Below are 27,764 nucleotides of genomic sequence, written 5' to 3' on the forward strand. Positions count from 1 at the left end.
GCAGGCTCCTGCCGGGGAGGGGGGTTCCGGGAGCCCCTGGAAAAAGTGGTTTCAAGGCCCCGAAGGGGCTGGGGGCCGAGGGGCGAGCGGGAGAGGCGGGGCTTGCGGGGCTGGAAGAACAGGGACCGGGGAAGGGGGCTCCAAGCTCCCGGAGGAAATCAGAAACATGGGGTGGGGGGCTGGAGAGGAATGGGGGGGGTTGGGGAGAGGCACCGGATGTTGGGGAGAAATCCGGGTTGGAGGACTGCTGGGTGCTGGGAGAAGTCCAGAAGAGTTGGGGAGAGATCGGTGGCGTTGGGAAGGAATTGGGGTGTTGGGGAGGGATCCGGGAGGGGGGGGTGGACTTCGAGGTGTTGGAAAGGAATTCGGGGTGCTGGAAAGAGATCTGGGGTGCTGAGGAGCAATGGGGGGGGTAAGGAGGAAGCAGGGGGTCGGGGAGGACCAGGGCCACCCGGGAGAGGAGCCGAGCGTTGAGGGGGACGCCGAAGAAGGGGCGCGAGGGCGCCATGAGCTGGGGGGGGGGGGGGGTGCAGCTGGTCGCGAACCCTGGAGAGGAGCCGCAGGCGTCGGGGGTGCCCTCCCCCGCCGACGCTAACCCCCTGGTCCCCCCCGCCACCTACCCGGGGTCCCGCTCCGTCCTCTGCGCGGGGGCTGGTGGCCCGGCGACGGGGCCCACGACTGGCGGAGCGCGGACGGCGCTCAGACGGCTCCACCCCTGGCCTCCGCCCGCCCCTTCCGCGCCCCGCAGGGAGCCTGGCAGGAAGGTGAGGTCACGCTTTCCCGCGGGACAGGGAAAGTCCCCGAGACACCCCGCAGCGACATCCCGCCCCCCCCCCCCCCTTCGCTCGGTCTGCGGCCTTCGGCAAGTTTGGGCACCTCCCGGGCGCCGGAGCTGGGGACCACGAAAGGGACAGAGCCTGGCCCTCGGGGCGCCCACAGTCTGGGGAGAAAGTAACCCCGGTTCAAAAAAACGGATCATCTCGGCGAGTGGTAACGCTTTCCACTGCCGCAAACAGGGGGCTGGAGTGATATCGGCGGAAGGCTACCCGAAATCGGGCGGAAGGGGGGTCCTGGCCACCCTGGGGGTGGGGTTGGGGATCCCCGGGTGGCTGGGAAAAGAGCAGCCAGATGGCATTTCTAGAAGCTGCGGACAGGATATTTAAACATTCATCAGGGGTCCTAGCCTTTTTGAGGGGGTCCCGGACCCAGCGCCCACATGTCCATTGGGCAGAGTTAAGATGTGGGACCATCGTACTCTCAGCCACCCCCACCCCTCCGAAAATGTTTTCATTTCTTTTAAAATCAGAAAAACAAAAACAAAAACAATGAATATAGTCCCATCCTGGGTCATAGTCGTCTTTACACCAACACAGTTGCAAAATATAATTTTTGTTTATTTGTTTTAATGGACGAAGGGCCAATGAAAATCATAATGCCTCTGACCAGATTTCTTTGCCAGTGTGGAGACGCTCGGAGCCTCTTCTGAAAACACCATCGGTAGGTACATAAAACAAAGTACAAGAGGTTTACAAGGAGTGTTTTGCAAGTAAAAATATTCACTAAAATATTTTTTAAAAGCAACTTCGTGATCCATTATCACTAAATGGATAAAGGAAATGTGGTTCATCCACACACGGGAATATTATTCAGCATTAAAAAGGAAGGAAATCTGACACTACAACATAGGTGGACCACAAGGACATTATGCTCGGTGAAACAAGCCAGACACAAAAGGACAAATCTTGTCTGATTCCACTCATAGGAAGTCCCTAGAGGAGTCCAATTTATAGAAACAGGAAGTAGATGGTGGGAGCCGCGGGCGGGGGCGGGGGGGGGGCGGAGAGTCAGTGTTTCATGGGGACAGAGGTTCAGTTTGGGAAGATGGAAAGTTCTGGAGATGGGGGTGGTTGCACAACGGCGTGAGCGTGCTTAATACCCCTGAGCTGTGCAGGGCCAGATGGTAAATTTCATGTTAAGCCTATTTTACCACAATTTAAAAAATTGTGTTTGGGGCGCCTGTGTTTGTGGCTCCGTTGGTTAAGCGCCCGACTTTGGCTCAGGTCATGATCTCACGGTCTGTGGGTTCGAGACCGGCGTCCGGCTCTGCGCTGACAGCTCAGAGCCTGGAGCCTGATTCAGACTCTGTGTCTCCCTCTCTCTCTGCCCCTCCCCCGTTTGCGCACGCGCGCTCGCGCTGTCTCCCTCTCTCTCTGTCTCAAAAGTAAATAAACATTAAAAAATAAATTAAAAAAATAAAAAATTGTGTTTGGGGTGTCGGGGGGGGGGTTCAGTCAGTTGAACCTCCTACTCTTGATTTCCGCTCAGTTCGTGATGCCAGCGTCATGGGATCGAGTCCCGAGTTGGGCTCCACGCTGAGCATGCAGACTGCTTAAGATTCTGTCTGCCTGTCTGTCTGTCTCTCCCTCTCCTCCTCTCCCCTGCTCGCACGCTCTCTCGCTCTCTCTCAAAAAAAAAAAAAAAAATGTGTTGAATACTTGTAAGATAATCACTTTAAAACACTTTTGAAATAGAGCGCCACCGAAACATGCTTAGGGCTATACCTTTCTACTTACCCCCACATTAACTGACAAGATCCAATAACCCCAGTGAGTTTACAGCGGTGATGAGCGCCGTATTTCGAGTTGTTTGCGGCAATGCAATCTGATATGAAAATCTCTGTGGTTTTCTATTGGGGACAAAGTCGTAGCTCCTGCCGTTGCCTTCATTCATAATTGAGGAAATGGTGAATATCGGTTAAAGTCAGTGGAAATAAAGTTGTGAATTTTTTTTTTCCATGACTTCATGAAGTCCATCATGGGGTTCTGAAGAGGTCCGTGGCCCCCAGGCCGAAGTTCGTAGTTCGTGTAAAGAGTCATGGGAGGGGAATCAAATGGAAGTTATACGGATGCTATTTCCTCCCCACCTAGGGTGCCTTGCTTAGCGTGAGTCTCTGGCGGGGGAGGGATTTTATTGAGCACCTACTGTGTGCCAGGCATGTCTAGGCTCTGGGAATCCATTGGGGACAAAGGAAGAAGTCCCTACCTTTGGAGCTTCTGCAGCTAGAGGTGGAGAGGCCATTAAACCCATCTTCCATGCCTCTTGGGTCCCCCCCCATCACTCTTACCAATTTTTGGAGTTTCATTAGGTACCTGTCCCCACACCGAACACCTCTCGATGGTCATCTGATCCTTGCCTTAAAATAATCCTCCCAGATGGACTTGAATGTGCCCATTTTACAGGTGAGAGAACTGAGGCTCAGAGAGGGTAACCTGCTCGGAGCATCCAGGCTTCCAGGGGAAACCCTGAGCTGCAGATGCGTAAATCTGACCACCTGCAGACCGGTACAGTTGCCCACCTCCCCTTTTCTTTTTTCTTTTTCTTTTTTTTTTTTTTAATTTTAACATTTATTTATTTTTTGAGACAGAGAGAGACAGAGCATGAATGGGGGAGGGTCAGAGAGAGAGGGAGGCACAGAATCGGAAACAGGCTCCAGGCTCTGAGCTGTCAGCACAGAGCCCGATGCGGGGCTCGAACCCACAAACTTTGAGATCATGCCCTGAGCCGAAGCTGGACGCTCAACCGACCGAGCCACCCAGGCGCCCCAACCTTGTTCTTTTTAAGTGTGTTATGGTCTCACTAAGCGTGACTGTAGTACAACTTACTGAGTCCCCAGGCATTGGACACGCAGTTTGTTTCCACTATTCCCGAAAAAAGGCATCGCAACCTTCTGTGGTGGTGGTTGTAAACCCTAGGCCGGGGCTGCCTTCGCAATGGGTTCAAATCCTTACTCTTACACTTTGTAGCTGTGGGATGGAGCCCAGGATGAACTCTCTGAAATGTGCCTCAGTTTCCCCCCCCCCCCCCCCCTTGTAACCTGGAGATGCTTCGGGGTCTTAGTGGACAGCGTTTCTCTAGGGCAGCTGTGGAGAAGGGGAACTTCTGAGACTTCTCCTCAGACGTGGAGAATATACATTTTCACTCTTACTAAATCCTGCACGACTGTTCTCCAAATTAAGGCTCCTGGTTCACACTCCCACCGGAAAGGGAAAGGGCTCATTTCCCCCCACCACCACTGCATGTTACTTTCTCTTTCTTAATTTGTGTTGGAGGATAATTCATAGGCCCTAAGGCATGTGAATCTTAAATGGACAGCTCAGAGGACTTTTGCATGGGTACCCATTTCCTGCAGCCCACACCCAGATCAAGACGTGTGTGTGCACGTCGCTTCCAACCCCTGGAATGCCCCCAAGCGCCGCGGGCAATCCTCCTCCGATCGCTGTCGCCATAGTTGAGTTTGTGTTCCGAAACGTCACCGAAACGGACTCCCAGTATGGATCCTTTCGTGTCTGGTGTCTTTTGCTCAACACGGTGACTGTGAGCTTCACCTATGTTAACGCACTCCACCTTAAAAATAAAACAGCCGGTTATTTTATCAGCAAAATGAGCTTATTCAGAATGGCGGAGGAATTGCAATTTGGGATGGGCAAGACAGGGCAAACCACAGCCCAGGCCGGAGAAGGAAAGGGAGGACTGTTGCTTTCTAGATAAAAAGGAGGAAGCCGGGAGGAGCTGCTTTGAAGCAAAGTCCCCCGCAGGAGAGGTGGCGCTCAGGCAGAGGACGGTTTCTCATTGGCTGAGTTATGGTGGCTTCTCATTGGCTGAGTTATGGTGATTTCTCATTGGCTGACTTGTGGTGGTTTCTTATTGGCTGAGTTACAGTGGTTTTTCATTGGCTGGGTTGTTGCTGGTCAGGAGAAAATCTTCCTCCTGCCCAAAGTTTACGTGTGAGAGCTGAGCTCCCCCTTTCGGGGCTTCCTGACTCCATTCTAAATGAGGTTTCTCTTTATTTTCTTTTTTCTTTAAAAAAAAAAATTTTTTTTTAATGTTTTATTTATTTTTGAGACCGAGAGAGAGACAGAGCATGAGCAGGGGAGGGGCAGAGAGAGAGGGAGTCACAGAATCGGAAGCAGGCTCCAGGCTCTGAGCTGTCAGCACCGAGCCCCATGCGGGGCTCGAACTCACGAACTGTGAGATCATGACCTGAGCCGAAGTCGGATGCTCAACCGACTGAGCCACCCAGGCGCCCCTCTTTATTTTCTTTTTTTAAAAATAAGTGTTTCTTGATTTATTTTTAGTATTTCAATCAGCCAATTTAAAGTATTTTTAATCTTTTAATCAATAATTTAAAGTAACCTCCACACCCAACGTGGGGCTTGAACTCACCGCGCCAAGATCAAAAGTCACCTTTCTTCGCTAACTGAGCCAGCAAGGCACTCCTTTATTAACTTTCATATTGTGAATATCAGGAATTTATCTTTGTTCTTTGCTGTATAGTATTTCACCTTTTTTCTATAAGGCAATAGTCCTCCCTTTGTTCTCTGGACTTGACTGTGATTTGCCCTGTCTTGCGCATCCCAAAGTGCAATTCCTCCGCTACTCTGAGTCTCTCCCAATTTATCTGCCTCTTCTCTTTTGGATGTAAACTTGGGTTGTTTCAGTTTGGGGCTATTAAGAATAAAGCAGGGTCACCTGGGTGGCTCAGTTGGCTTAGCGTCTGACTCCTGATCTCAGCTCAGTTCGTGAGTTCAGGCCCCAAGTCAGGTTCTGGGCTGACAGCACTGAGCCTGCCTGGGATTCTCCCTCTCCCTATCTGCCCCTCCCCCGCTTGCAATCTCTCTCTCTCTCTCTCTCTCTCTCTCTCCTTCTCTTTCTCTCAAAAATAAACATTAAGAATTTTTTTTTAATGTTTACTTTTGAGAGGGAGAGACACAGCATGAGCAGGGAAGGGGCGGACAGAGAGGGAGACACAGAATCCGAAGCAGGCTCCAGGCTCTGAGCTGTCAGCACAGAGCAGAACCAGTGAGATCGTGACCTGAGCTGAAGTCAGACACCCAACCGACTGAGCCACCCGGGCTCCTCAATTAACATTTTTAAAAAAGAGAATAAAGCAGCCATGAACGTTTGGGGGCCTTTGTGGGGACATGTGGTCACACTGAGCTTGGGTATAAACTCAGGAACAGGAGTGATAGAACACAGGGGAGATGCCCCAGATTGCTTTTTATTTTTATTTTATTTTTTTTAACATTTTATTTTTTATTTATTTATTTATTTTTCAATGTTTATTTATTTTTGGGACAGAGAGAGACAGAGCATGAACAGGGGAGGGTCAGAGAGAGAGGGAGACACAGAATCGGAAACAGGCTCCAGGCTCTGAGCCATCAACCCAGAGCCTGACGTGGGGCTCGAACTCACGGACCGCGAGATCGTGACCTGGCTGAAGTCGGACGCTTAACCGACTGCGCCACCCAGGCGCCCCTAACATTTTATTTTTAAGACAGAGAGAGACAGAGCATGAACAGCGGAGGGGCAGAGAGAGAGGGAGACACAGAATCTGAAACAGGCTCCAGGCTCTGAGCTGTCAGCACAGAGCCCGACGTGGGGCTTGAACTCACGGACCGTGAGATCATGACCTGAGCTGAAGTCGGACGCTTAACCGACGGAGCCACCCAGGCGCCCCGCTTTTTATTTTTAGAAACGACTTTTTATGTTTATTTTTTGAGAAAGAGCACGAGCTGGGGAGGGGCAGAGACAGAGGGAGAACGAGAGAGACCGAGAGAACTCCAAGCAGGCTCCACACCACCAGGGCAGAGCCTGACGTGGGGTTCCAACTCATGAGTGGTGAGATCATGACCCGAGCCAAAGTCGAGAGTCGGGTGCTCAACCAACAGAGCCACCCAGGCACCCCACAAATGACTTTAATCTTTTTTGTTTTTTTTTTTTTTTTACAGAGCATAAGAGGGGAGGGGGAAGAAGACAGAGACGGAGAGCGAGAGGGAGAGAATCTTAAGCAGGCTGCAGGCTCAGCACGGAGCCCGATGTCGGTTGATCCCATGACCCCGCATTCGTGACCTGAGCCAAAACAAAAAATTGGACACTCAGCCGACTGAGCCACCCAGGCTTTCTTAAGGGTTTGTAAACCTTTGTCCACAGGCCAGAGCCCCCAGGAGAAGGTGACATTGTCCTGCCTTTGCATACAGGGTCGTTTTAGTTCTCTAGTGGGGCTGGAGACCCTAAATCCCTCTCCTCACGCCTGTGTCTTGCTCGAGGACAGACGTTGGAGCCATCGCTCCAGCACTGATCATTCGCTTCCCCGCCCCCAAACCTGCTATCATCACCCTCTGCTGGAGATGTGCCGACACCCTCAGGCCTAGTCTCGTAAGCGGGACTCAGTGATGTGTAAAGTTACCGCAGCAAAACACATCGCAGCTCTTAAGTACTGGGAGAGACGCTTCTAAGCAGTGAGACGTTAACAGGAAGGTCTTAAGCTTGCGCCTGGCAAGCTTCCCCTGTAAAGGGTCAGAGAGTGAATATTTTAGGCTTTGCGGGCCGCAGAGGGTCTCTGTTGCTTATTTTTGTTCGCTTTAAAAATGTAAACTATGCTGGGGTGCCTGGCTGGCTCCGGGGGTAAGGCACTGGGGTGCTCTTGGGGTCACGGGTTGGAGCCCCATGTTGGGGGTAGAGCTTGTTTAGGTAATTAAAGAAAAATGTAAACTGTCCTTAGCTCGTGGGCCGGGCCAGCACGCAAGCAAACACCCGGCTCTTTGGACGGTGAGGGCTTGTGCTTGTACTATAATCACTTTGTACGGGGACTGCGTGTAGGAAGTATTCAGTATCAAGTTTGAGAGGCAGGGTTTCTGTTGTATCTAATTTTTTTTTAAATTTTTTTTTCAACGTTTTTATTTATTTTGGGGACAGAGAGAGACAGAGCATGAACGGGGGAGGGGCAGAGACAGAGGGAGACACAGAATCGGAAACAGGCTCCAGGCTCTGAGCCATCAGCCCAGAGCCCGACGCGGGGCTCGAACTCACGGACCGCGAGATCGTGACCTGGCTGAAGTCGGGCGCTTAACCGACTGCGCCACCCAGGCGCCCCTAATTTTTTTTAACATTTATTCATGTTTGAGAGTGAGAGAGACAGAGCATGAGCGGGGGAAAGGCAGAGAGAGAGAGGGAGACACACAATCCGAAACAGGCTCCAGGCTCTGAGCTGTCAGCACAGAGCCCGATGAGGGGCCTGAACTCATGAATCAAGAGATCATGACCTGAGCCAAAGTCGGACGCTCAACCGACTGGGCCACCCAGGCGCCCCCGTTGTGTCTAATTTTGAATTTGTACCTGCATGTTCTTTTTCTTGTATTGCCCCCAAACGTGTTCAACCTTCTTGAAAAATTGAGATACAATCGACATAGAGCACGGTATCCGTGTTAGGGGTAGAACATAGTGATTTGGTACGTGTGTATATTGCAAAACGAGCACGAGAAGTTAATGTCTGCCAGAGCTACGATTTCTTTCTCGTGATGAGAAGCGTTCAGGGCTACTCGAAAAAAAGTGACAGGTTTTAGTGGCGCCTGGGTGGCTCGGTCTCCTAAGCGTCCCACACCGCAGCGCGTGGCCTGGCGGCGGTGGGGGAGGTGAAGGATCCTCCCGCCCTGCTCTTCTCCTGTCCCAGGGGCTGGACGAGAGCTCTGAGCCCCACTCCGGATCTGGCCCTGTCCTGTTCCCCTCCTCGCGAGCAGAGCAGGGAAGCGGGCCGAGGCGGCCACCCGCGGACCCCGCGTCGCTCGGCTCCTGGGAACGCATGCGCGTGCGCACACAGCCTGTACTCAGCTGCAGGTGAGATTTATTAAGGCAACGGTGACACTCCAGGCACCCGCGAGCGGCGGGCAGGCCCCAGGGCCCCCCGCCCCCCACCGTCTGCTCCGGAACGGGTCTCAGCGGTTCTGCCTCCACCCCACACCCCAGAAGGGCCACTTCGCAAGCCAGAAGTCCAAGTCCGTTAGCTAAAGGCGGATATCCAGGGGCCTTGATGTAGCACAGGTGGGATGTAAGAAACCTAGCCTTTGTTTCTAAGAAGAAAAAATTTGGAGGGGGCCTGAGGGCCCTCTAGAAAAAATCTGTTTCTGGGAACCTCCCCCTAATGACTGATGAAGGCAGGCAGTGCTTCCTCCGAGGCGGCAGAGGGCGCTCCCCGACGTGGTAGCTGAGATGGGCTGGGAGGAAGGCAAGAGACACGTTCCAAGCGAGGTGAGGGGGCGAAGGGTCCAGCGCTCATGCTGACCCCTCAGGGAAAGACTAGGTCGCTCGAGCCCCCTTCTGACTGTCCTATTTCTTCTCCTCTGGGGCCTTCTCAGCGACTCCCGGGGCAAAGGGTCCCACCAGCCACATGATGGGCGTGTTCTGGGCCACGTACTCAACCATGTGGTCAAGGGCCTCTCGGGCCTTGGCCACCTGCTCTCGGCTCTGCGTCAGGATAGTGCTGGACAGGTCCTGGAAGGAATGGACGCCAGAAAAGGTGGCCTGGAGGCCCTCCACCTGGTGGCGAGCCTGCTGAACCTGGTCCTTCACGTGGGAGGGCAGCCCCTGGATGCTGGACCCCAGCGAGGCACAGGTGTTCTGCAGCTGCTGGGCAATGTCGCGGAACATGGTAAGCGTCTGGGACTCCACCTGCTGGGAAGGGGCGGACACTCAGGACCATGTTTTGGGATCCAAAGCCCAGGGAGAGAAAGTGGGGGTTCTCCTGCCCACCTTCCAGAAAACCTTTCCTTGGCGAGCCCGTCCAGCACGGTGGTTTGGGATCCCAGCTCTATTTGAGTTTTGAGCCAAGTGACATAGAGAGGCACAGTCACTTCGGAAGCCAGTCCGGTGGTCCCTCAAAACGTTAAGAGTTTCCATAGGACTAGCGATCCGTTCCATCTCTAGGTATCTACCCAGGAGAAATGGAGACGCGACCATACACGGGCTGGGGCTGGTCACAGGACGTGATCCACAGGAGGCAAAAGTGGAGACAACCCAGAAGCCCATCAGCTTGTAAACGGGTAAACAAAACCCACACAGGGGAACGTCACTGGGGCCTCGAGCAGGAGCGAGGCGCCCACCCCTGCTGCCCCGCAGTCGGACCCTGAACACACGACCCTCAGGGAGGGAACCGGACACGGGAGGCCCCACAGAATGTGAAACGGCCAGAACAGGCTCATCCACAGACAGGAAGGGGGTTCGTGGGTGCTGGGGACAAAGAGCGTCTGCTACAACGGGGACAAGATCTCCTTTGGGGTTGGTGGGAACGTTCTAAATGCACCGTGGCGATGTTCGCACAGCCCTGTGACCACGCGAGAAACCACTGGATCATCTGCATGGGTGAACCGTATGGCATGTGAATTATATCTCAATAAAGCTTTTTTTTTTTTTTTAATATCTCAAGACGTTTTCAGGTTTTTTTTAAGAGGATGTCTGGAAGAACTTTCCAGGCAGGAGCTGTGTGGTGGGGGAGACGGAAGTGTAAATGCGTGCGTCGGGACCTTAACACCCCACCCCCACCACAGGGGGGGGAAGAGAGCAGGCTGGGAGGCAGGACTTTGCCCTCAACCCGCCATCAGAGCGCCGGCTCGGGACTTGAACCTGACAGGGAGGTGCCGACCAGAGTCAACACCCACATCTCGAGGTTGCCATGGTCCGCGGTGGGGGAGAAGGGAGAGGGAGGCAGGTGTAGTTGGGTCTGAATGCTAACAATTTTGCACCTGCAGAGACAGCAGGTGATATCTTTACAAATACCATTTTTGAAGGGTTTACCATCTGCTTTATGTCGCAACTCAATTTCTTTTATAGACGTATGTAACTCACGGACCAGAAAATTCGCCCTTTTAAGTATATAGTTCCGTGGTTGTTAGTACTTTCACAAGGTTGTGCGACCACTGCCTCGAACTCCAGAACATTCCATCACCCACCAAAGAAGGCTCCTGCCCATGAAGCAGTCCGTCCTGACCCCCTCCCCAAGCCTCTGACAGCCTTGAACCCCTTCCCGTCTGTGGATGAGCCTGTTCGGGGCGTTTCACACACGTGGACTCACACCCCGTGGGGCCTCTCGTGTCTGGTTCCCTCCCTGAGCGTCGTGTGTTCAGGGCCCGTCCGCGGGGCGGCAGGTGTGGGCGCCTCACTCCTGCTCGCAGCTGAGTGACGCCCCCCATCCGTAGTGGACACGTTGGCGCTGGGACACAGGAGAAGGGAAACACGGCAGGGTTTAGAGGTCAGCAGGTTGAGAGGCGTCACAAGTGTCCTGCAGTTCAAAGCAACACCCACACCTAAAGGAGGAAATCAAGGTGGGCTTCCTGGAAGAGGTGCCGTCACGTCCTAAAGGTGGTTAATGGCAGGAGAGGCTGTGGAAAGCCTTCCAGGCAGGTAGGTCCATCCGACAGAGGCGCGGAGAAGAAAGGAAGTCAGGGCCCTAAGGATCCCACAGGCACCCCACGTTGGTACCTCCGGTTTGGCTGGGTTCTCCTCGGTGCCCCGGAGCTCCTTCTGGTTCCAGCTGAGCCACATCTGGTGCAGTTTCTCCTGACCGTCCACCAGCTTCTGATCGACTCCGTGCTTGACGGTTTCCATCTGGAGCAGGGGAGGGGAGAGAGAGAGAGAGTGAGAGGCTGCCTCCAGCCCCTGGCCAATGCCCGCGGAGCCCCACACGCGTCCCAGGAGAGGCAGGAGTCCGGAGAGAGGCCCACAGAGTCGTCCTTTTATCCGGGAGGAGGTGGTCTGTGAAGGGGAGGAAAGCGGGACACTGTGCTCACGTATGCTCTCCCCGCTGTGGTCTCATCACCGACAGGGGCACATATGTGCCGCTTGCAAAGGGAGGGACCACACATTCCCTGCACCTCCTCCCATTTCGTCTGCTGCTCCTTGTAACTGGGCCCGGCCCCGTGACTGGCTTTGGCCAACGGAACGTAGCAGAGCCTTGAAAACCGTTTCAATGGAATGTTATTCAGCCTTAAAAAGTCAGGACGTCCTGCCGCCTGCCACCGTGTGGAGGGACCCGGAGGACACCGTGCGCGGTGACAGGAGCCAGACACAGAAGGACACGTCTCGCGTGACCCCAGGCACAGGGGGTCCCCAGAGGAGTCCTGTCCACAGGGACAAAGTAGATGGTGGGAGCCAGGGGTGGGGAGTCCGTGCTTCATGGGGACAGAGTCTCGGTCTAGGGAGATGGAAAGTTCTGGAGACGGATGGCGGGGGGGGGGGGGGGGTGGTGCACAACAGTGTGAGCGTGCCTGATGCCGCTGAGCTGTGCGCTTGGAAATGGTTAAAAGTGGCCAATCTTACCCCAATCAAAAATTGAAGAAAAAGAGGGAGGAGGGGCGCCTGGGTGGCTCAGTCGCTTAAGCATCTGACTTCGGCTCAGGTCATCTCGCGGTTTGTGAGTTTAAGCCCCGCATCGGGCCCTGTGCTGACGGCTCAGAGCCTGAAGCCAGCTTGGGATTCTGTGTCTCTGTCCCTCTCTGTCCCTCCCCTGCTCATGCTCTGTCTCTTTCTCTCTCCCTTTCTCTCTCAAAAGTAAATAAACACTAAAAGAAAAAAAAATTTTTTTAAATTATAGAAAAAGGCGGGGGGGGCGCCTGGGTGGCTCAGTCAGTTAAGCGTCCGACTCTTGATTTCAGCTCAGTTTGTGGCTCTGAGCTGACAGTGCAGAACCTGCTTGGGATTCTCTCTCTGCCCCTCCCCTCCTCTCTCTACAGAAAAAGAAAAAAAAAAAAAAGAGGGAGGAGCTAGCACTCAGTACAGGAAGCTCAGGAGAGAGAGAGAGAGAGAGAGAGAGAGAGAGAGAGAAATGGGAATTTAGCTCCTTAGAGAACAGAGAGAAAAAAGCCTGGCAGGAAGGGGCAGGATGTGATCGCAAAGTGGCGGGGGCGGGGGCTGGGGGGGATGTGGGTGGAGCCCCCGGGGCAGGGGCGGGGCCTCACCAGGCTGAGTGCCTGTGCCAGCTGTAGCAGGGCCTCCTGGGCCCGCTGCCGGGTCAGCTGCAGTTTGCCCAGAGAGTGAGCGTAGGCCCGCTGGCGCAGCCGCTCCGAGAGGGAGCCCAGACGCACGAAGTAGCTCTGCTCCTGCCGCTGCTGCTGCACCGACGCGATGTCGAAGCCCTCCAGGGACGTGGCGAGGCGGGCTGCAGGGAGGAAGGAAGGAGAGGCGCCGTGAGGGCCGGGACCCGGCCGCGTGTACCGTGTACCGCTCAGGCTCCGGCGTGCGGCCCTCGGGCCTGCACGCACCTGCCCAAGTTGTGCCCCTCGCAAGCTGTGGAGCCTTGGAAGCGAAGGGGTCCCCCGCCTTGCTTTTCCCCATCTGCAAAATGGGCATGATGAGAGCCGCAGTTCCCAAGATCGAGAGGCCTTGGAAGGGCACGAGGGTCTGCAAACCCGGGCCCTCGGGCCAAATACCACTTGTCCCTAGGAACAAAGTTTTATTGGCACACGGTCACGCCCGTTCATTTACCTATCTTCTGTGCTAACAGACATAAGTAGTTGCAACAGAGACTGACCCACGAAGCCAAAAATATTTACCGATCTGGTTAAGAAAATGTTCACCACCCCCTGCTCTAAAGTGATTGTGCCACGCAGCCTCAGTTTCCCCTTCCGTAGGGCCACCCGAGTCAGAGCTGTCTGAATTGTGGCATCTGAGCTACTTGCGTCAAAAAAGGCGCCCAAGTGAGCATTTCGCGATTTTTGCTAGCGGTTTATAGCAGATGATTTGGCTTTCTGTTTTCAGTAAGTGATAACATCAGTCTTTCTAAAAGAATCTTGAAAAGCTGATTTAAAGAAGGGTGTTAAATAAATAGCACAGGGAGCACGAACACACGGCCAGGGTAACACAACGGATGACCTCTGGTGGGGCAGGAAGAGCCTGGTTAAGTGAGGTCCCCATTTTAGCCACGTATTTTTGCCGCTGCTTCGGGCCAGGCACTGTTCCATCAACAAGAGACAGAAAGTAAAGGAAGGAAATCCCACAGGCTGCTGTTGACCCACAGCTCAATCAAGGTTAGCCTTCGATCGGGGGATTTCAGCGGTTTCTACAAACGCTAAACATTCCAGAAGAACACACTCTAACCCAGGGGTGGATCAACTTTTTTGGCACGGGGCCAGACGGTCAATATTTTTGTTTTCACAAGCAGTTACATTGGCCCTACTCAGCTCTCCAGCTGTCCTGCAGAAGGGCTCAGATAACATGGAGGCAGATGGGCGTGGCTGTGTGCCAATAAAACTTTATTTACAAATGCAGGTGGTGGGCCAGATGTGGAGTTGGGGGTAGTCTGATAGAGTCGGCTGGGGAGAATGTCATTTCATGACATTTCAAAAATGAACAGCAGGGGTGCCTGGGGGGGGGGGGGGGGGCGGACTCAGTCGATTAAGCGGCCGACTCTTGATTTTGGCCCAGGTCATGATCTTACGGTTTGTGAGTTCAAGCCCCAAGCTGGGCTCTGCACTGACAGAGTGGGGTCTGCTTGGGATTCTCTCCCCCTCTCCCTCTGCACCACCCCCCCCCGACCTTAAAATAAACAAGCATTAAAAAAAAAAGAGAACAGCAAGCATACACGTGGGACACTCGGGCAGAGAAAACGACCTGCGTTTCGAGAAAAACAGACCTTCCCATCCCCCCACCCAAGGCGGGTTGCAAAGACTAACCCACACTAGCAACATTCTCAACCTGCCCTACTGCAGTCCAGAACTTCTCCGTGGCCCCCAGGCGCCCTGGGGTGCTGCCCTTGGAAGTGAATGTGGCTCTGCTGTTTTAGGCCAGGATGTCTGGCAGGATCCCAGCACGTCTGAGCCAGCTGGCAGGTGCCCTTGGCAGAGGGGAGGAGGAGAGGGAGGAAAGAGGGCTGTTTTCATGGTCTGAGTCCCCGAGCACATGCCTGGTTCCGCCACGCGGCTACAAAACTCCTACCTTCACCTACAGGCCACCCCAATACCACGAGCACCCGTGTGCACAGTGACCTCATCCTTAGTGGGTGGACAGAAAGTACAAAAAAGCATGGCTGGTCAGACGGATCCGTTCTCCGCAGTGGCCTCCGGGCCTGGTTCAAGACCTTCCTCCAGGAGACACTGCTGCTCCCACGGCTGACTCGACCTGACTTCAGCACCTACTATTGGCTGGCAGGTCCCTTCCTTCAAAAGGTTCAGGGTCACAGGGGCGCCTGGGTGGCTCAGTCGGTTAAGCGTCCGACTTTGACTCACGTCACGATCTCACAGTTTGTGAGTTCAGGCCTCGTGTCGGGTTCTGTGCTGACAGCTGAGAGTCTGGAGCCTGCTTCGGATTCTATGTCTCCCTCTCCCTGCCCCTCCCTTGCTCTCTCTTTTTCAAAAAGTAAATATCAGGAAAAAAAAAGTTTCAAGGTCAGGTTTTGGACACTCAAAGGACACAGGACATCTGCATTCAAACCACATGCTTCAGGGCTTAAGATCACCAGCCCGCCTGAATCATCGAGTTTCTCCAGAAAGCCAACGACTACCACTTTGCACTGAGGATTCCCAGGGAGAATCACGGAGACGCAGAGCCAACTCGAGGAGGGTCTCCAACTGCCCAAAAGCAATGGGACAAGTGAAATGTTGATAAAGCAAATGCGTAGCATTGGAATATGTCACGTAAGCCTGTGCATTCCAACCAGTTAGCCCCGCGGGCTCTGTGTTTCCTCCGCGAGCTGTACCTGGGGTGATTAACACTGCAACAGAGAACTTTCCCCAGGGAAGTTTCCCAGCTAACAGAGAAAAAAGAGATACTTAGAATAGTGACGTTTTGCAATTCCAATCGTCAACAGAGGTGCTAACCCACCAGGGAACCACATGATTCCCTTTGCATGAACGTTGCAGCACAGGTGAAGGAGGGCGTCTCACCTGGGAGGTGAGTCTGCCCCACAGGGGACGCTGGGTAGTGTCTGAGGACATCTGTCTCTGGCCAAAGCCGGATGGAGCACGGTGTCTAACCTACACGCAGCCCCATGGGCCCTCGCTGCCGTGGGCACCAGAGTCCGCATCGCGGTGTGGCAAAAGTCCTTCACGAATGTGCAAAGGATGAAAAACCAAAAACACAAATGTCCAAAGGATGGCTGTCCCCAGAATGTGGGGACAGGACCACAAGAGGACTGTGGACCACAGATAAGACCGGCTTTTGTCTCAACAGTTTCATCCCCCGCTTATCCGTCTTCATTCCTGCTCCCGCCTGGCCTAGCCCCCATCACGCCCCCAGGGACCAGCAGGGTACGCTCCGTCCAGCCCTGGATCCTGGATCCGCTGGGCTCCTGCCTTCACCGGCACCGCCCGCCCGCCCGTCCTCCCCGCAGCGGCCACCAGGGGGCGCCCGTGAGCACCCAATCAAGTTCCGCTTCCTCTGCCCACAGCCCGCCAGGACTCCCACCTCCCCAGGGGAAAAGCCCAAGTCCTCCCCACGCCCCCAAAGGCCCTGCAGACCTGCCCTGGCCCCTCCCCTGGCCCTCCCCTCCTCCCCCTCTCTCCCTCACCCACTCTGCCTGTTTCTCTAACACACCAGGCAGGTCCTGCCCCAGGACCTTTGTTTTCTGCACCTTCTCTGCCCTGACAGCCACGCAGCTCGCTCCCTCCCTCCCTCCATTCACCGTCTCAGAAACATCTACCCCACCCTCCCCCTGGAATTCTCTCCTTTGACCTGACTTCCTTATACTTTATACAGTGAGTTCCTTGAGGGCAGAATTCTGTGCACTGACGTATCCCCCCAGGACTTGAAAGGCAGTCAGGAGGCAGGTGCTCAAGGAACATCTGAATGGACAGATAAATGCCTGGGGCAGGGGGGGGGGCGGTGAGGGGAGCGACAGAGGAGAGTGATTTTACGCTTGGGGTTGAATGCCTCCTGAGCACCAGGCCCCGTCCTAGACAAGGGGCACAGCAGGAAAACCAAGACAGAAGCGTCTGCTTCGGGGGCGCCTGGGTGGCGCAGTCGGTTAAGCGTCCGACTTCAGCCAGGTCACGATCTCGCGGTCCGTGAGTTCGAGCCCCGCATCGGGCTCTGGGCTGATGGCTCAGAGCCTGGAGCCTGTTTCCGATTCTGTGTCTCCCTCTCTCTCTGCCCCTCCCCCGTTCATGCTGTGTCTCTCTCTGTCCCAAAAATAAATAAACGTTGAAAAAAAAAAGAAGTGTCTGCTTCGTGGAAGTGATGCTAAGTGCCAGGCAGAAAAACCAGAGCCCAGTGAGGAGGGGGTGGGGGGCAGGTTTTAGGACACAGTATGGACGAGGGAGACTGCAACCGTAGAGGCTTCACTGGGAAGGTGGCGTTGAAGCACAGAGCTGCAGGCAGAAAGGAACTACCCTTCCCGACGTCTAGGGGGAGGACGTTTCCAGTAGAGGGGATAGCTGGTGCAAGGGCCCTGGGGCGGAAGCATGGCCGGAGTGGAATGAATGAGGGGAGGGGGGAGCCCTGAAAGGCTGTGGGCAGAGGTCAGCACCTGACTGCGGTGCTCACGGGGGCCCTCTGGTGGTTGCTTCAAAGAGAACAGACATCGGGGGCCAGGGCGGAGGCCACTGCCCTGGTCCAGGTGGCCGCAGGTTCAAGGAGACACGGCGGCGTTGATATGGCACTGAGGGACACACCCTAGGTGGCCGCAAGGAGGGGGGAGGTCTGGGGAGGGGTCCGGGCCCCAGGGCCGCACTCACCCAGCTCAGCGTCCGTCATGGGCAGGTGGTTGTCCATCCATTCCTCGGACTTGCCCAGCATCGTGTCCACCCCGCTCAGCACCACCTGGCCCACCCGGGAGCCCATGACCGACTGGACGCCACTGGCCACCACAGACTTGGTGGCATCCACACCAGTCCGCACAGCGCCCCGGGTCACATCGACCGCCTCCGTCACGCGGGTGGCCACTGTGTCCTTGGCGCTGGACACGGTGTTGGACACGGCTTCTCGGGCCCCCGAGACCTTGGACGAGACCAGCTCCTTGGTGTCTGCCAGAACCTGGAACACAGGCCAGCATCAGCACCCCCGTCCTCCCTTCATACCTGGGTCCCTCCACCCCTGCGCCCCAACCTCTGGGGAGGTCAAAGGGAGGACTGCCCCCTCCTGGGTGAACGCACAGGGGTCAACACTGAGTCTGGCAGGGAAGATCCTGAGCTCCAGAGCCTGGGTTGAATCCTGGTTTGATAGGTCCTAGCTGTGTGGCCTCAGGTAACTCACTCCACCTCTCTGCGCTTCTGTTTCTTCATCCACAGTGTTACGGGCCACAGTGTGAACCCTAATCCCGAAGACCTCAGGATGTGACTATTTAAAGAGGTAATTAAGGGGGCGCCTGGGTGGCTCAGTGAAGTGTCCGACTTCAGCTCAGGTCACGATCTCACGGTTCGTGGGTTTGAGCCTTGCGTTAGGCTCTGCACTGACAGCTCAGAGCTTGGAGCCTGCTTTGGCTTGTGTCTCCCTCTCTCTCTCTGCCCCTCCCCCAGGCTTGTATATCCCAGGAGGAGAAGCGGGTCCAGCACGTGGTGGGCATTTGTGGATCAACGAGTGTTGATCTTCTGGAATCTAAGCAGAGAAGAATCTAAGCAGATCTATGGGCACAGAACTCTCGGGAAAGTTACCAACCAACCACTCCCACTCCCACTCTTTCAAGTTGGCATCCTGCCAGACACCTAGACCTCTCGTCTCCGTGGGAATTAGTTGTTCTTGTTTTTGAGACAGAGTGCCAGTGGGGGAGGGGCAGAGAGAGAGGGAGACACAGAATCCCAAGCAGGGTCCAGGCTCTGAGCTGTCAGCACAGAGCCCAACATGGGGCTTGAACTCACGAACCGTGAGATCATGATCTGAGCTGAAGTTGAACGCTTAACCGACTGAGCCACCTAGGTCCTCAGAATTGGCTTCTTTTGGGTGGAGAAAGGTGCCCACGGGGGCGGTCACGTAGCTCATGCCGGCCCAAGTTTGAACCCCAGCTGTGACACCACCACATCCCATAGAAACGGGGAACGCTGCCATTTCCTGGTGTGTGTGTGTGTGTGTGTTAGGGGGTGACCTCATAAGGCCTGGAGTCTGGACAGCGCTGTGCCTCTAAGTCAAGAGCTGGGAGGGGCTCTGTTGGATGGCCTCCTAGAATGTCACCCTGAGCTCATCCCTTCTATAAACGGAAGGAATGTTGGCCTCATGTGGCACCAGCAGGACAGAAGGACACGAGTGCCCAGCCCTTAGGAGGTGGCTCATGCCAATATTTTTCCATTCTTCTGTGAACTGGGCAATTTCCACCTTCAATGCCCAGCCTGTTAATGGTCCCACATGGCAAAAGCGGAGACTAAGCATCCACTACGTGCCAGGCTATATGATGGGCACCAGACAGAGCAAGAAGCAGTCTGTGCCCTTACCCCACTCGGGGAGACGGAGCGGCAGCTAAAAAGCCGTTCAGATGGCGGCAAACTTACAAGCCAAGGCAACTTGGACACGTGCCTCACAATCGCCAAAAGGTGGAAGCAAACCACTGACAGGTGAAAAAATAAACGTGGTGCATCTGCACACTGGAATCTCGTCCGGACTTAAAAAGACGTCCTACCACCTGCCACCATGTGGATGGACCCGGAAGCCACTGTGCGCAGGGACAGAAGCCAGACACAGAAGGACACATCCTGCGTGACCCCATGCACAGGGGGTCCCCAGAGGAGTCCCGTCCACCGAGTCAGAGAGTGGACGGTGGGAGCCAGGGGTGGGGAGTCCGTGCTTCATGGGGACAGCGTCACGGCTTGGGGAGATGGAAAGTTCTGGAGACGGATGGCGGCGGGGGGCAAGGGGAGCTGCAGGACAATGTGAGCGCGCTTGATGCCCGCGGCTGTGCACTTAGAAACGGTTAAAGACAACACATTTCATGTCGTAAAAAAACTGAACTACGCAAGTGCGCACAGCAGTGTTATTATAGCCAAGAAGCGGGAACGACCTATGTGTCTGTGGCGGAGGCAGGAATAAGCACATGGCCACCGCGCACGCGCACGTCCACAGAGGAACGTGTCCACCGCGCACGCGCACGTCCCTCGGCCGCGAGCAGGAGCGAGGCGCCCACCCCCGCCGCCCCCGCGGGCGGACCCGAACCCACGCCGCTCAGAGAGGGAACCAGACACGAGAGGCCACACAGGTGTGTGAGTCCCCGTGTGTGAAACGTCCAGAACGGGCTCATCCACGGACGGGAAGGGGGCTCGTGGGGGCCGGGGCGTTTGGCAGGAAGGAGAATAACGGCTAAGGGACGTGAGGTTTCTGGGTGATGGAATGTTCTAAAATGGGTGGCGACGGCTCCACGGTGTGAATACGCCCGAACCGCCGAACCGTGGGCTTTTAAAGGAGCTCGTTGTGCGGGTTGTGACTCAGAGCTCAGGAAAGCGGCGCCGGTGTGCCAGAACGATGCTGGCTGCTGGCCACCTGCAGCCATTTCCATTTAAAATTAGTCATTGAGTTTCGCAGCCACGCCGGCCAACGTTCCAAGGGCTCGGGAGCCACGCACAGCTGGTAGTTTCCACACGGGACGCGGCGCAGAGAACGAACATGTACATCAGGGACGGTTCTGGACAGAGCTGAGCTAGAAGGACCTTCTTTGAGAGAGAAGGGAAGGCCTCTGAAGGGGTGGGATGAGAACGGAGGCCTGAGAGTCGGGTTCCTGAAGAAGGAAGTGCACGTGCAAAGGTCCCGGGGTGGGACGGAGACGGAGGTGTTCACAGTATTTGCTTCCCCCCATCCCCGGCTCTCCCCTTAAAGTTCCACAGGGGCAGGCACTCTGTTTCTATCACCGTGTCCGGTGCCCACGGGTACTGATGTTACTGAACCCTGAGTACGGAGGCTGGCGTGAGGCAAGGGAGGTGGGCAATGAGGGCAGGGGCGGGGGGACGGCGTGGGCCTTAAGGACGGCCTCGGTTTTTGCCCCAGGCAGGGTGAGAGGCACAGCGCGGGGGGGGGGGGGGGGGTTTGAACAGAGCTGGCTGGTGTTCAGAGCATTCTTCCAGTGAGGGTGGTGGGGACAGACCCAAGAGGCGTCGGGGAGGAAGTGGTCGCGTGTGTCTGTTCTCGCTGAGATGGGACCCCACACTCCGTGCCCCGGGGGACCCCCTCCCGGCTGAGCCCCCGCGCCCCCTGGGGCTCCCGATGGTGGAGGTCAGTTACCTTCTCCGTCTGCTGCTGCAGGATGGGCAGATTCTCCTCCAGCTTGTCCAGCCCCCTGTGGGCGTACTCACTGGCTGACGTGACTGCAAGAGACAGGGCGAGGCAGAAATCGAGACTGGGGCGCGGGCACGCCCCTCGGGGACGGGGAGGGGCAGCTCCCCCCCCCCCCCCCCAAACAGCCAAGACGTAGGCTCCGTGCTCGCCGGGGCTTTGCTTACTCTGGGGCTCCAGCTTGGAGAGGATGGGCTGGGCCCCGCTGATGGCGGCCGCCGTGAGGGTCTTCACGCCTTTCTCGGCCGCGTCGCAGACGGTCTTGACGTGGGGGTGGCTCTCCTTGGTGGAGGCGTAGGCCGCCGACACCATGTTGCAGGTGGAGCTGATGAGGGGCATGCCGGCCACGCGGTCCACCACGCTCGGCTACGGGGACAGGCAACTCAGGGGGCCGGGCCTGGGACTTGGGGTGCCCTGCAATTTCGAATTCCCTCCCGGCCAGGAAACGGCCCGGCCCGCGCTTGCTTTGTGGCCACGTGGTTGCACCAGCCGGGGCCTGGGGGTTCCTTCCGCTCTGGGCTTCGTTTATCGCAGCCCCTCCCCCTCATCTGTTTGAACGTGCACTTGACACCCACTGTGGGCCAGTGACCAGAGACGAGAGCCCTGCGCAGCTGGGGTCGGCAAGCTGCAGCCCGTGGGGGGCCCACACCTGATTTTCTTATTAAAAAAAATTTTTTTTAATTATTTATTTTTGAGAGAGAGACCGAGAGACAGAGTGTGAGCAGGGGAGGAAGAGAGAGAGAGGGAGACATGCAATCCGAAGCAGGCTCCAGGGTCTGAGCCGTCAGCACAGAGCCTGCCGCGCGGCTTGAACTCCCGGACCGCAAGATCATGACCTGAGCCCGAAATTGGACGCTTAACTGAGCCACCCAGGCGCCCGGTGATTTTCTTATTCTTGTCTGTTTTTTCCTAACAGCTCTATTGAAGTAATTCACACACCATTAATGCCACCATTTAAAAACGCAATTTAAACAAATATTAAAAAAAAAAAGCAAGCACAATTTTGAGGGTTTTAGTGTTTTCACAAGGTTGTACAACCATAGCAGCTAATTCTAGAACTTTGTCATCACTCCCAGAATGGTCACTCCTTGTTTCCCCCCGCCCTAGCACCCAGGAATCCACTTCCTGTCTGTGGATGAGCCTGTTCTGGGCGTTTCACACACGTGGACTCCCACCCCGTGGGGCTTCTCATGTCTGGTTCCCTTCCTGAGCGTCGTGTGTTCAAGGTCGGTGCTCCATATGGTAGCATGTATCAGTGTTAGGTTTGTTTTTTTTTTTTTTTAATTTAAAAAAAAAATTTTTTTTTTCAATGTTTATTTATTTTGGGGACAGAGAGAGACAGAGCATGAACGGGGGAGGGGCAGAGAGAGAGGGAGACACAGAATCGGAAACAGGCTCCAGGCTCTGAGCCATCAGCCCAGAGCCCCACGCGGGGCTCGAACTCACGGACCGCGAGATCGTGACCTGGCTGAAGTCGGACGCTTAACCGACTGCGCCACCCAGGCGCCCCTTTTTTTTTTTAATTTTTAAAAAAGTTTATTTTGAGAGAAAACATGAGTAGGAGAGGGGCAGAGGAGAGGGAGAGAGAGAATCCCAAGCAGGCTCCACACTGTGATCACGAAGCCGATGTGGGGCTTGAACCCACGAACTGTGAAATCATGACCTGAGCTGAAACCAAGAGTTGGACGCTTAACCGGCTGGGCCACTAGGCGCCCCTCATCTTAACCGTTTCTAAGTACGCAGCTCAGTGGCATCAAGCTCACGCACACTGTCACGCAGCCACCCCCAGCCATCCGCCTCCAGAACTTGTTCCCAAACTGAGGCTCTGTCCCCACGAAATATGGACTCCCTGCCTCCAGCCCCGGCTCCCACCATCTACACTCTGTCTCTGTGACAGGACTCCTCTAGGGACCCCCGTGAGTGGGGTCACACAGGACACGGCCTTCTGTCTGGCTTCTGTCACTGTGCACAGCATCCTCCGGATCCATCCACATGGTGGCAGGTGTCTGCGCTCCATTCCTTTATGTGGCTAATATTCCGTTGCCGGCTGGTTTTGTAAATAAAGTTTTATTGACAGCCACGCCCCTGTTCATTTACATATTGAATATGGCTGCTCTTAGCCTACGGGAGCAGAACGGAGTTGCTGGGACAGAGGCTCAGTTTCCCCACCCATCACATGGGGGCGGGCATCCATTCCTGTTCAGTAGGAGTTGCAAAGATCACTCGTGTGAAGACACCGGCAGAAGACTCACAGGCACCGTGTGAACTCGCGTTTGAACGCACTTAACCGCCAGTCCCGGGAGGTGGGGCATGTTATTCCATTTTACAGAAGGGTTAACTGAGGCATGGAGGGGTTGAGTAAGTCACCCAAGATCACAAAACCAGGCAGCGGCCACTCTGGGCCTTAGACTCAGACCGTCTGCCTCCAGGGTTTACCCACGAGATCTCTTCAGGACTTAGTCACCGATCTCCTGGGTAATCCAGCAACTCTGCTTTTAGGAATCTACGCCAGGGACAAGACACACACATCCACACAAGACTCGCCCAGGAAGGTTCACAGCATTCCTGACGGCCAAGTTAGGTGGAAACAACCCAGATGTCCATGATTTGGTGAGTGGATTAAAGAGAAAAAAAAAAAAGTATGGTATAAGGTAGGTTTTAAAAAATTCATAGTGTCAGGGCACCTGGCTGGCTCCTGGAGAACATGGGACTCTTGATCTTGGGGTCGTGAATTCGAGCTCTGTGTTTGGAGTAGAGTTTACTTAAAAAAAAAAAAAAAAAAATCAGGGATGCCTGGGTGGCTCAGTGGGTTAAGCATCTGACTCTTGATTTTGGCTCAGGTCATGATCTCGCGGTTTGCGAGTTGGAGCCCCGTGACTAGCTCTGCACCTCCCCTGACCCCGCCACACACCCGCCCTCCACACACACACACACACACACACACACACACACACACACACACACAGTTTTTAAAGGAAGGAAATCGAAAAGACAAATCCTGCAGGATTTCACTCAGGAGGTACCTAACACAAAAGATAATAGGTAAATTACCTTAAATTTACCATGAAAGGTAAATCTCAGTTTACCTATTCTGGACATTGCAGAGTGAATTTATAAAAGTGAATTTATAAAATTCACTCTGCAATGTCCAGAATAGGTAAACTGAGATTAGTGGGGGCCAGGGGCTGGGGAGGAGGGGAAGGGAATGGGAATGACTGGTAACGGGGATGGCGTTTCCATCTGGGGGGAGGAAAAGCTTCCGGAACTAGATGGCGGTGGCGGTTGCACGTGGCCAAGGTACTCAACGCCGCTGAACCGCGCACAATTCAGCACAGTATTTGTGTCGTTGTTATGTGTCGTTTTACCTCGGCTTCAAGAAAAGGACGAAGCACGGACGACCCACGATGTGGATACGCCCCCAAAAACATGATGCTCAGGGGCAGAAGCCAGACACGAAGGGGTCTCAGATCGCAGGACTCCATTTATAGGGAATGCCCGGAACAGGCAAACCCAGGGTGACGGGCGATTCGGGGCGGAGCCCTGCTCTCCCCCAAGCCTCTGGGGTTTCCGGTTCTGCCCCCACCCCCACCCGTGAGACACGTGTCCGGGGTGAGGGACCCTCACCCGCAGAAAGATCGCCGTTGACCTCCACGTGCTACCAGCAGGCCCCGCCCCCCCCCACCTCCCTCACCTGCTGTACCGGTTCTTCCGCTGTCACCGGGCTGCTGCTGACGGTGGCTTCTGTCCCGTTGCCAGACATTTCTCAGGAACAGGCACTGTGGCAGACGCACGGATCAGTCAGGGTACAGCGTGCCCTGTCCCCCCCCCCCCAGGAGTTAGTCCGGGTTCACATCTGACCTGCGACCTCCCCCCTCCCCCCCCGTTTTTTAGGGCCCTGCCTCCCAATCCTTCACCTGCACCCGTGGGCCCGCGCAGATGCGGGTGCCGGTTCAGCAGGGCTGGGGTGGGGCCCCGAGTCTGCTTCTAAAAAGCTCTCAGGTGCTGCTGATGCAGCTGTGGGCCACGCCTTCAAGGCCAAAGCCAAGGGTTCCACTTTATCAACACTTTGGGGAGGCACCTGGGGTGCAAAACCTCTGTGGACAGCAATTCGCCGATGGCTACCTGCTTTCAAGAGCCATCTTCCCCTTGACCCAGAGACCTGCAGGGGCTGGTCCCACACCTGCACTGCCACACGGGCAGAGATGTGTACCTGTGTCGGCCCAAACAAGACCCTGGAAACAACCCGGTTTCCCAGCAGAAGGGGCCTTGAGAAGACGGGGCACAGCCCGGCTAGTGGCTACAGAGACCTACGTGTAACTGGCCGGAGACCTTCAGGGACGAAAGGTGGGGGTGGGGCGGCAAAGATGTCTGCTGGCACAGAATCTCCAGACACAGGAAACTGTTAACAGTGGCCACCTTTCAGGGAAGATCAGGTGGCTGGGGCAGGCCTCTGACTTTGGAGCCAGGTAGGTAATATTACCAGTTCAAAAAAAAAAAAAAAAAAAAAAGCTAAGCATTAAAAAGAAAAAAAAATATGGAGCCCCTCGGTGGCTCAGTCCTTTGAGCATCTGACTGTGGCTCAGGTCACGATCTCAGGGTTCATGGGATCAGCACTGAGCCCACTTCGGATCCTCTGTCCCCCCTTCTGTCCCCCCTCCCACTCGAGCTCTCTCAAAAATAAACATTAACACACACACACATGCACACACACGAGAGACGGTGCCTGCCCCTACTGCAGACCAAGTCAAGCTCCGGAGTGGCCAGGGAGGCTCCCCAGGTGAGTCTCCTGCACACGTTTGCAAGGTACGACGGGAGTCACAGGTGCGCTCCGTTTTTCTGGCCAGGCGAGGGCAGGTGGGTGTCAGACCCAGATGGCAAGAGTCCCAGCTGTGCCCATGCTATACGTGGTTGAGCAAGGAGCCTCCTCTCCCCTGGCCTCAGCCCCCTCACCTGCGAAACGGCGCTGAAGGTAGAGCCCGCCTTCGAGGCTGGTTCTTCCGGTATTTCTGGGAGGAGCCTGTTGTGAACCCCTGACCTTGATTCTGAGTCTTTCCTTCTAGAGGAAGGGGGCCCGGCCACCTGGCCGCCGCACTGCGCACTGCCCTGTCCCCCGGGCACAATCCAGCAAACGGATGTCCCGAGAGCACCAGTTCTGGGGTCCAATTTGCAACTCGCTAGCGGTGGGAGCTTGGGAGAGCAGCACCCTCTGGCAGAGCCTTGCCTGCCCCATCTGCAAAATGGGGATAAGCGTTCCCAGCTCGGAGTCCCTGCAGATCGGCAGAGGGACTGCACATGTGGCACTTAGCTCAGTGCCTAGCACGTAGTAGGTGGTCAATAAACAGAACCATCTCACACACATGCGAAGCCAGTCAGGAAGGAGCTCCTGCTTGTTACCAAGGTCCCCAGCTGGGTAGTGGGGCGAGCAGGTGCACTTGCCCCTGGTGACCATCACGAGTCCCATGATTTCCCCCACCTTCCCCGGAGCCTGAGCTCACCTGGGCACCTTGGACGCCCATTCTCCCATTCCCTTTGCCCATCGATCCCTCCTGGCGCGGGTTTAACCAAGGGGCGGGGGGCGCATTGCAGATGTCAGCGCCCCCGCAAAGTCCCTGGGGTCTGCAACTGGTCTGCAGCCAGCTCCAGCCCCCAGAACAAGAGTTAGCTGAAACGCTGCAGTTGCGCAGACGTCCAGCCGCCAGGGCATGCTAAGATACAACTTCCAAAGTTCCCAGACACCGAGGCCCCAGGCCCGGCCCTTGGACTCAATCCTGACATAGGTCTCAAGGACTCAGGTTATGGGTAGGCCTTCCCAGGCGCCCAGAGCAACCCATTGGCCACACCCACCCAAGGGAGGGGGGGGTGGGGGCCGCCCGCGAGCTCCCCAGGGTCAGCTGGGCGACCAGAAACCGGGGTGTGGGAGGAGTTAAGCCCCCAGTTGGCAAATCCATTTGCTGGAAAGGGGGTTTCGCCAGGCAGAAAGACAGTCCCCTGGTTGGGGGCGGAGGGCGGGGCGGAGGAGGAGGGGTAGGGGCGCCCTAAAGCCCCGGGAGGGCCGATTTCCTGTGCCGGACAGGCTGCCGCTGCTCGCCTCCAAACTGCGTTTGCAAAGCAAACACAGTTTTTGTTTTTGTTTTTGTTTTTGTTTTTAGAGAGGATGTGTTTTATAATGGGGACTCTACCGCCCCCCCCCCCGCCTTAATACTGCCACTTCTAGGGGCTCTTTCTGCCTCCCCCTAAAAAAGTCTCAGGAACTGAGAGGAGAGAGTTTGAAAGTCTGACTCTGTTCCAGAAATTGGATTTTTTTTGAGTGGGGGGTGGGGGGTGGGGCACTGAAAGAGACAAGAAAGCTCAGCCAGGGCTGGAGACCCCTCCCCAGGCCGAAGAGAGCAGCCGAGTTCCCAGGAAGGTCCTCCCCTCTCCTTCCTCCCCTGGGACGCCCCGGGACTCGGCGGACCTCGCCCCCCGCCTCCATGGGGCCCCCCGCCTCTCACCGCGGTCAGCGGGACGTGCAGGGCGCGACAGCCAGCTCGGAAACGGTCTGGGGCTGACCCCCTGGGGAGGCTTTTATACTCAAGGGGGCGGGCGCTCGGGAGTGGCGGGCCCGAGAGCCAATCGTATCGAGAGGCTGCCCGCCGTCAGGCCTCGGCCCCGCCCGGTCCGGGACGTTGGAGCCACAAGTGAAGTCCAGGAAGGTCCGGACTTCTGCTGGACGCGCGCGCGATCCGCCCTGTGTCTGAGTCGGGCGACCCTTGGAAGAC

General features: G+C 55.7%; 1 protein-coding gene and 1 long non-coding RNA gene across 9 annotated transcripts; one reads left to right on the forward strand and one right to left on the reverse strand.

Moving 5' to 3' along the window:
* Positions 1-365: 365 nt before the first annotated feature.
* LOC123605152 lies at positions 366-10,708 on the forward strand. 3 transcript variants are annotated; one of them, XR_006715601.1, is made up of 5 exons: positions 813-990; positions 1,416-1,497; positions 9,192-9,484; positions 9,760-9,875; positions 10,259-10,708. It is a non-coding gene; the product is annotated as an uncharacterized LOC123605152 (long non-coding RNA). The 3 variants fall into 3 exon arrangements; XR_006715600.1 differs by lacking the exons at positions 813-990; positions 10,259-10,708 and adding an exon at positions 366-764 and having other exon boundaries at positions 9,760-10,247; XR_006715599.1 differs by lacking the exon at positions 10,259-10,708 and having other exon boundaries at positions 812-990; positions 9,760-10,247.
* On the reverse strand, positions 8,646-27,616 carry PLIN3 (perilipin 3). Of its 6 annotated transcripts, none has more exons than XM_045491615.1 (9): positions 27,498-27,561; positions 24,921-25,100; positions 24,698-24,782; positions 21,174-21,372; positions 20,956-21,038; positions 17,496-17,793; positions 12,786-12,985; positions 11,311-11,436; positions 8,646-9,507 (listed from the first exon to the last, which is right to left on the reverse strand). In XM_045491615.1, exons 3-9 carry the CDS (start codon positions 24,764-24,766, stop codon positions 9,163-9,165), a joined length of 1,320 nt encoding a protein of 439 aa, XP_045347571.1. In that variant the 5' UTR covers positions 24,767-24,782; positions 24,921-25,100; positions 27,498-27,561; the 3' UTR covers positions 8,646-9,162. The 6 variants fall into 6 exon arrangements, with proteins under 6 accessions (XP_045347571.1, XP_045347570.1, XP_045347572.1 ...); XM_045491614.1 differs by lacking the exon at positions 24,921-25,100 and adding an exon at positions 25,318-25,456 and having other exon boundaries at positions 27,498-27,541; XM_045491616.1 differs by lacking the exon at positions 24,921-25,100 and adding an exon at positions 25,318-25,460 and having other exon boundaries at positions 27,498-27,540.
* Between the last annotated feature and the right edge of the window lie 148 nt (positions 27,617-27,764).

This window comes from Leopardus geoffroyi, chromosome A2 (genome assembly GCF_018350155.1).
Source record: "Leopardus geoffroyi isolate Oge1 chromosome A2, O.geoffroyi_Oge1_pat1.0, whole genome shotgun sequence".
NCBI lineage: Eukaryota > Metazoa > Chordata > Mammalia > Carnivora > Felidae > Leopardus > Leopardus geoffroyi.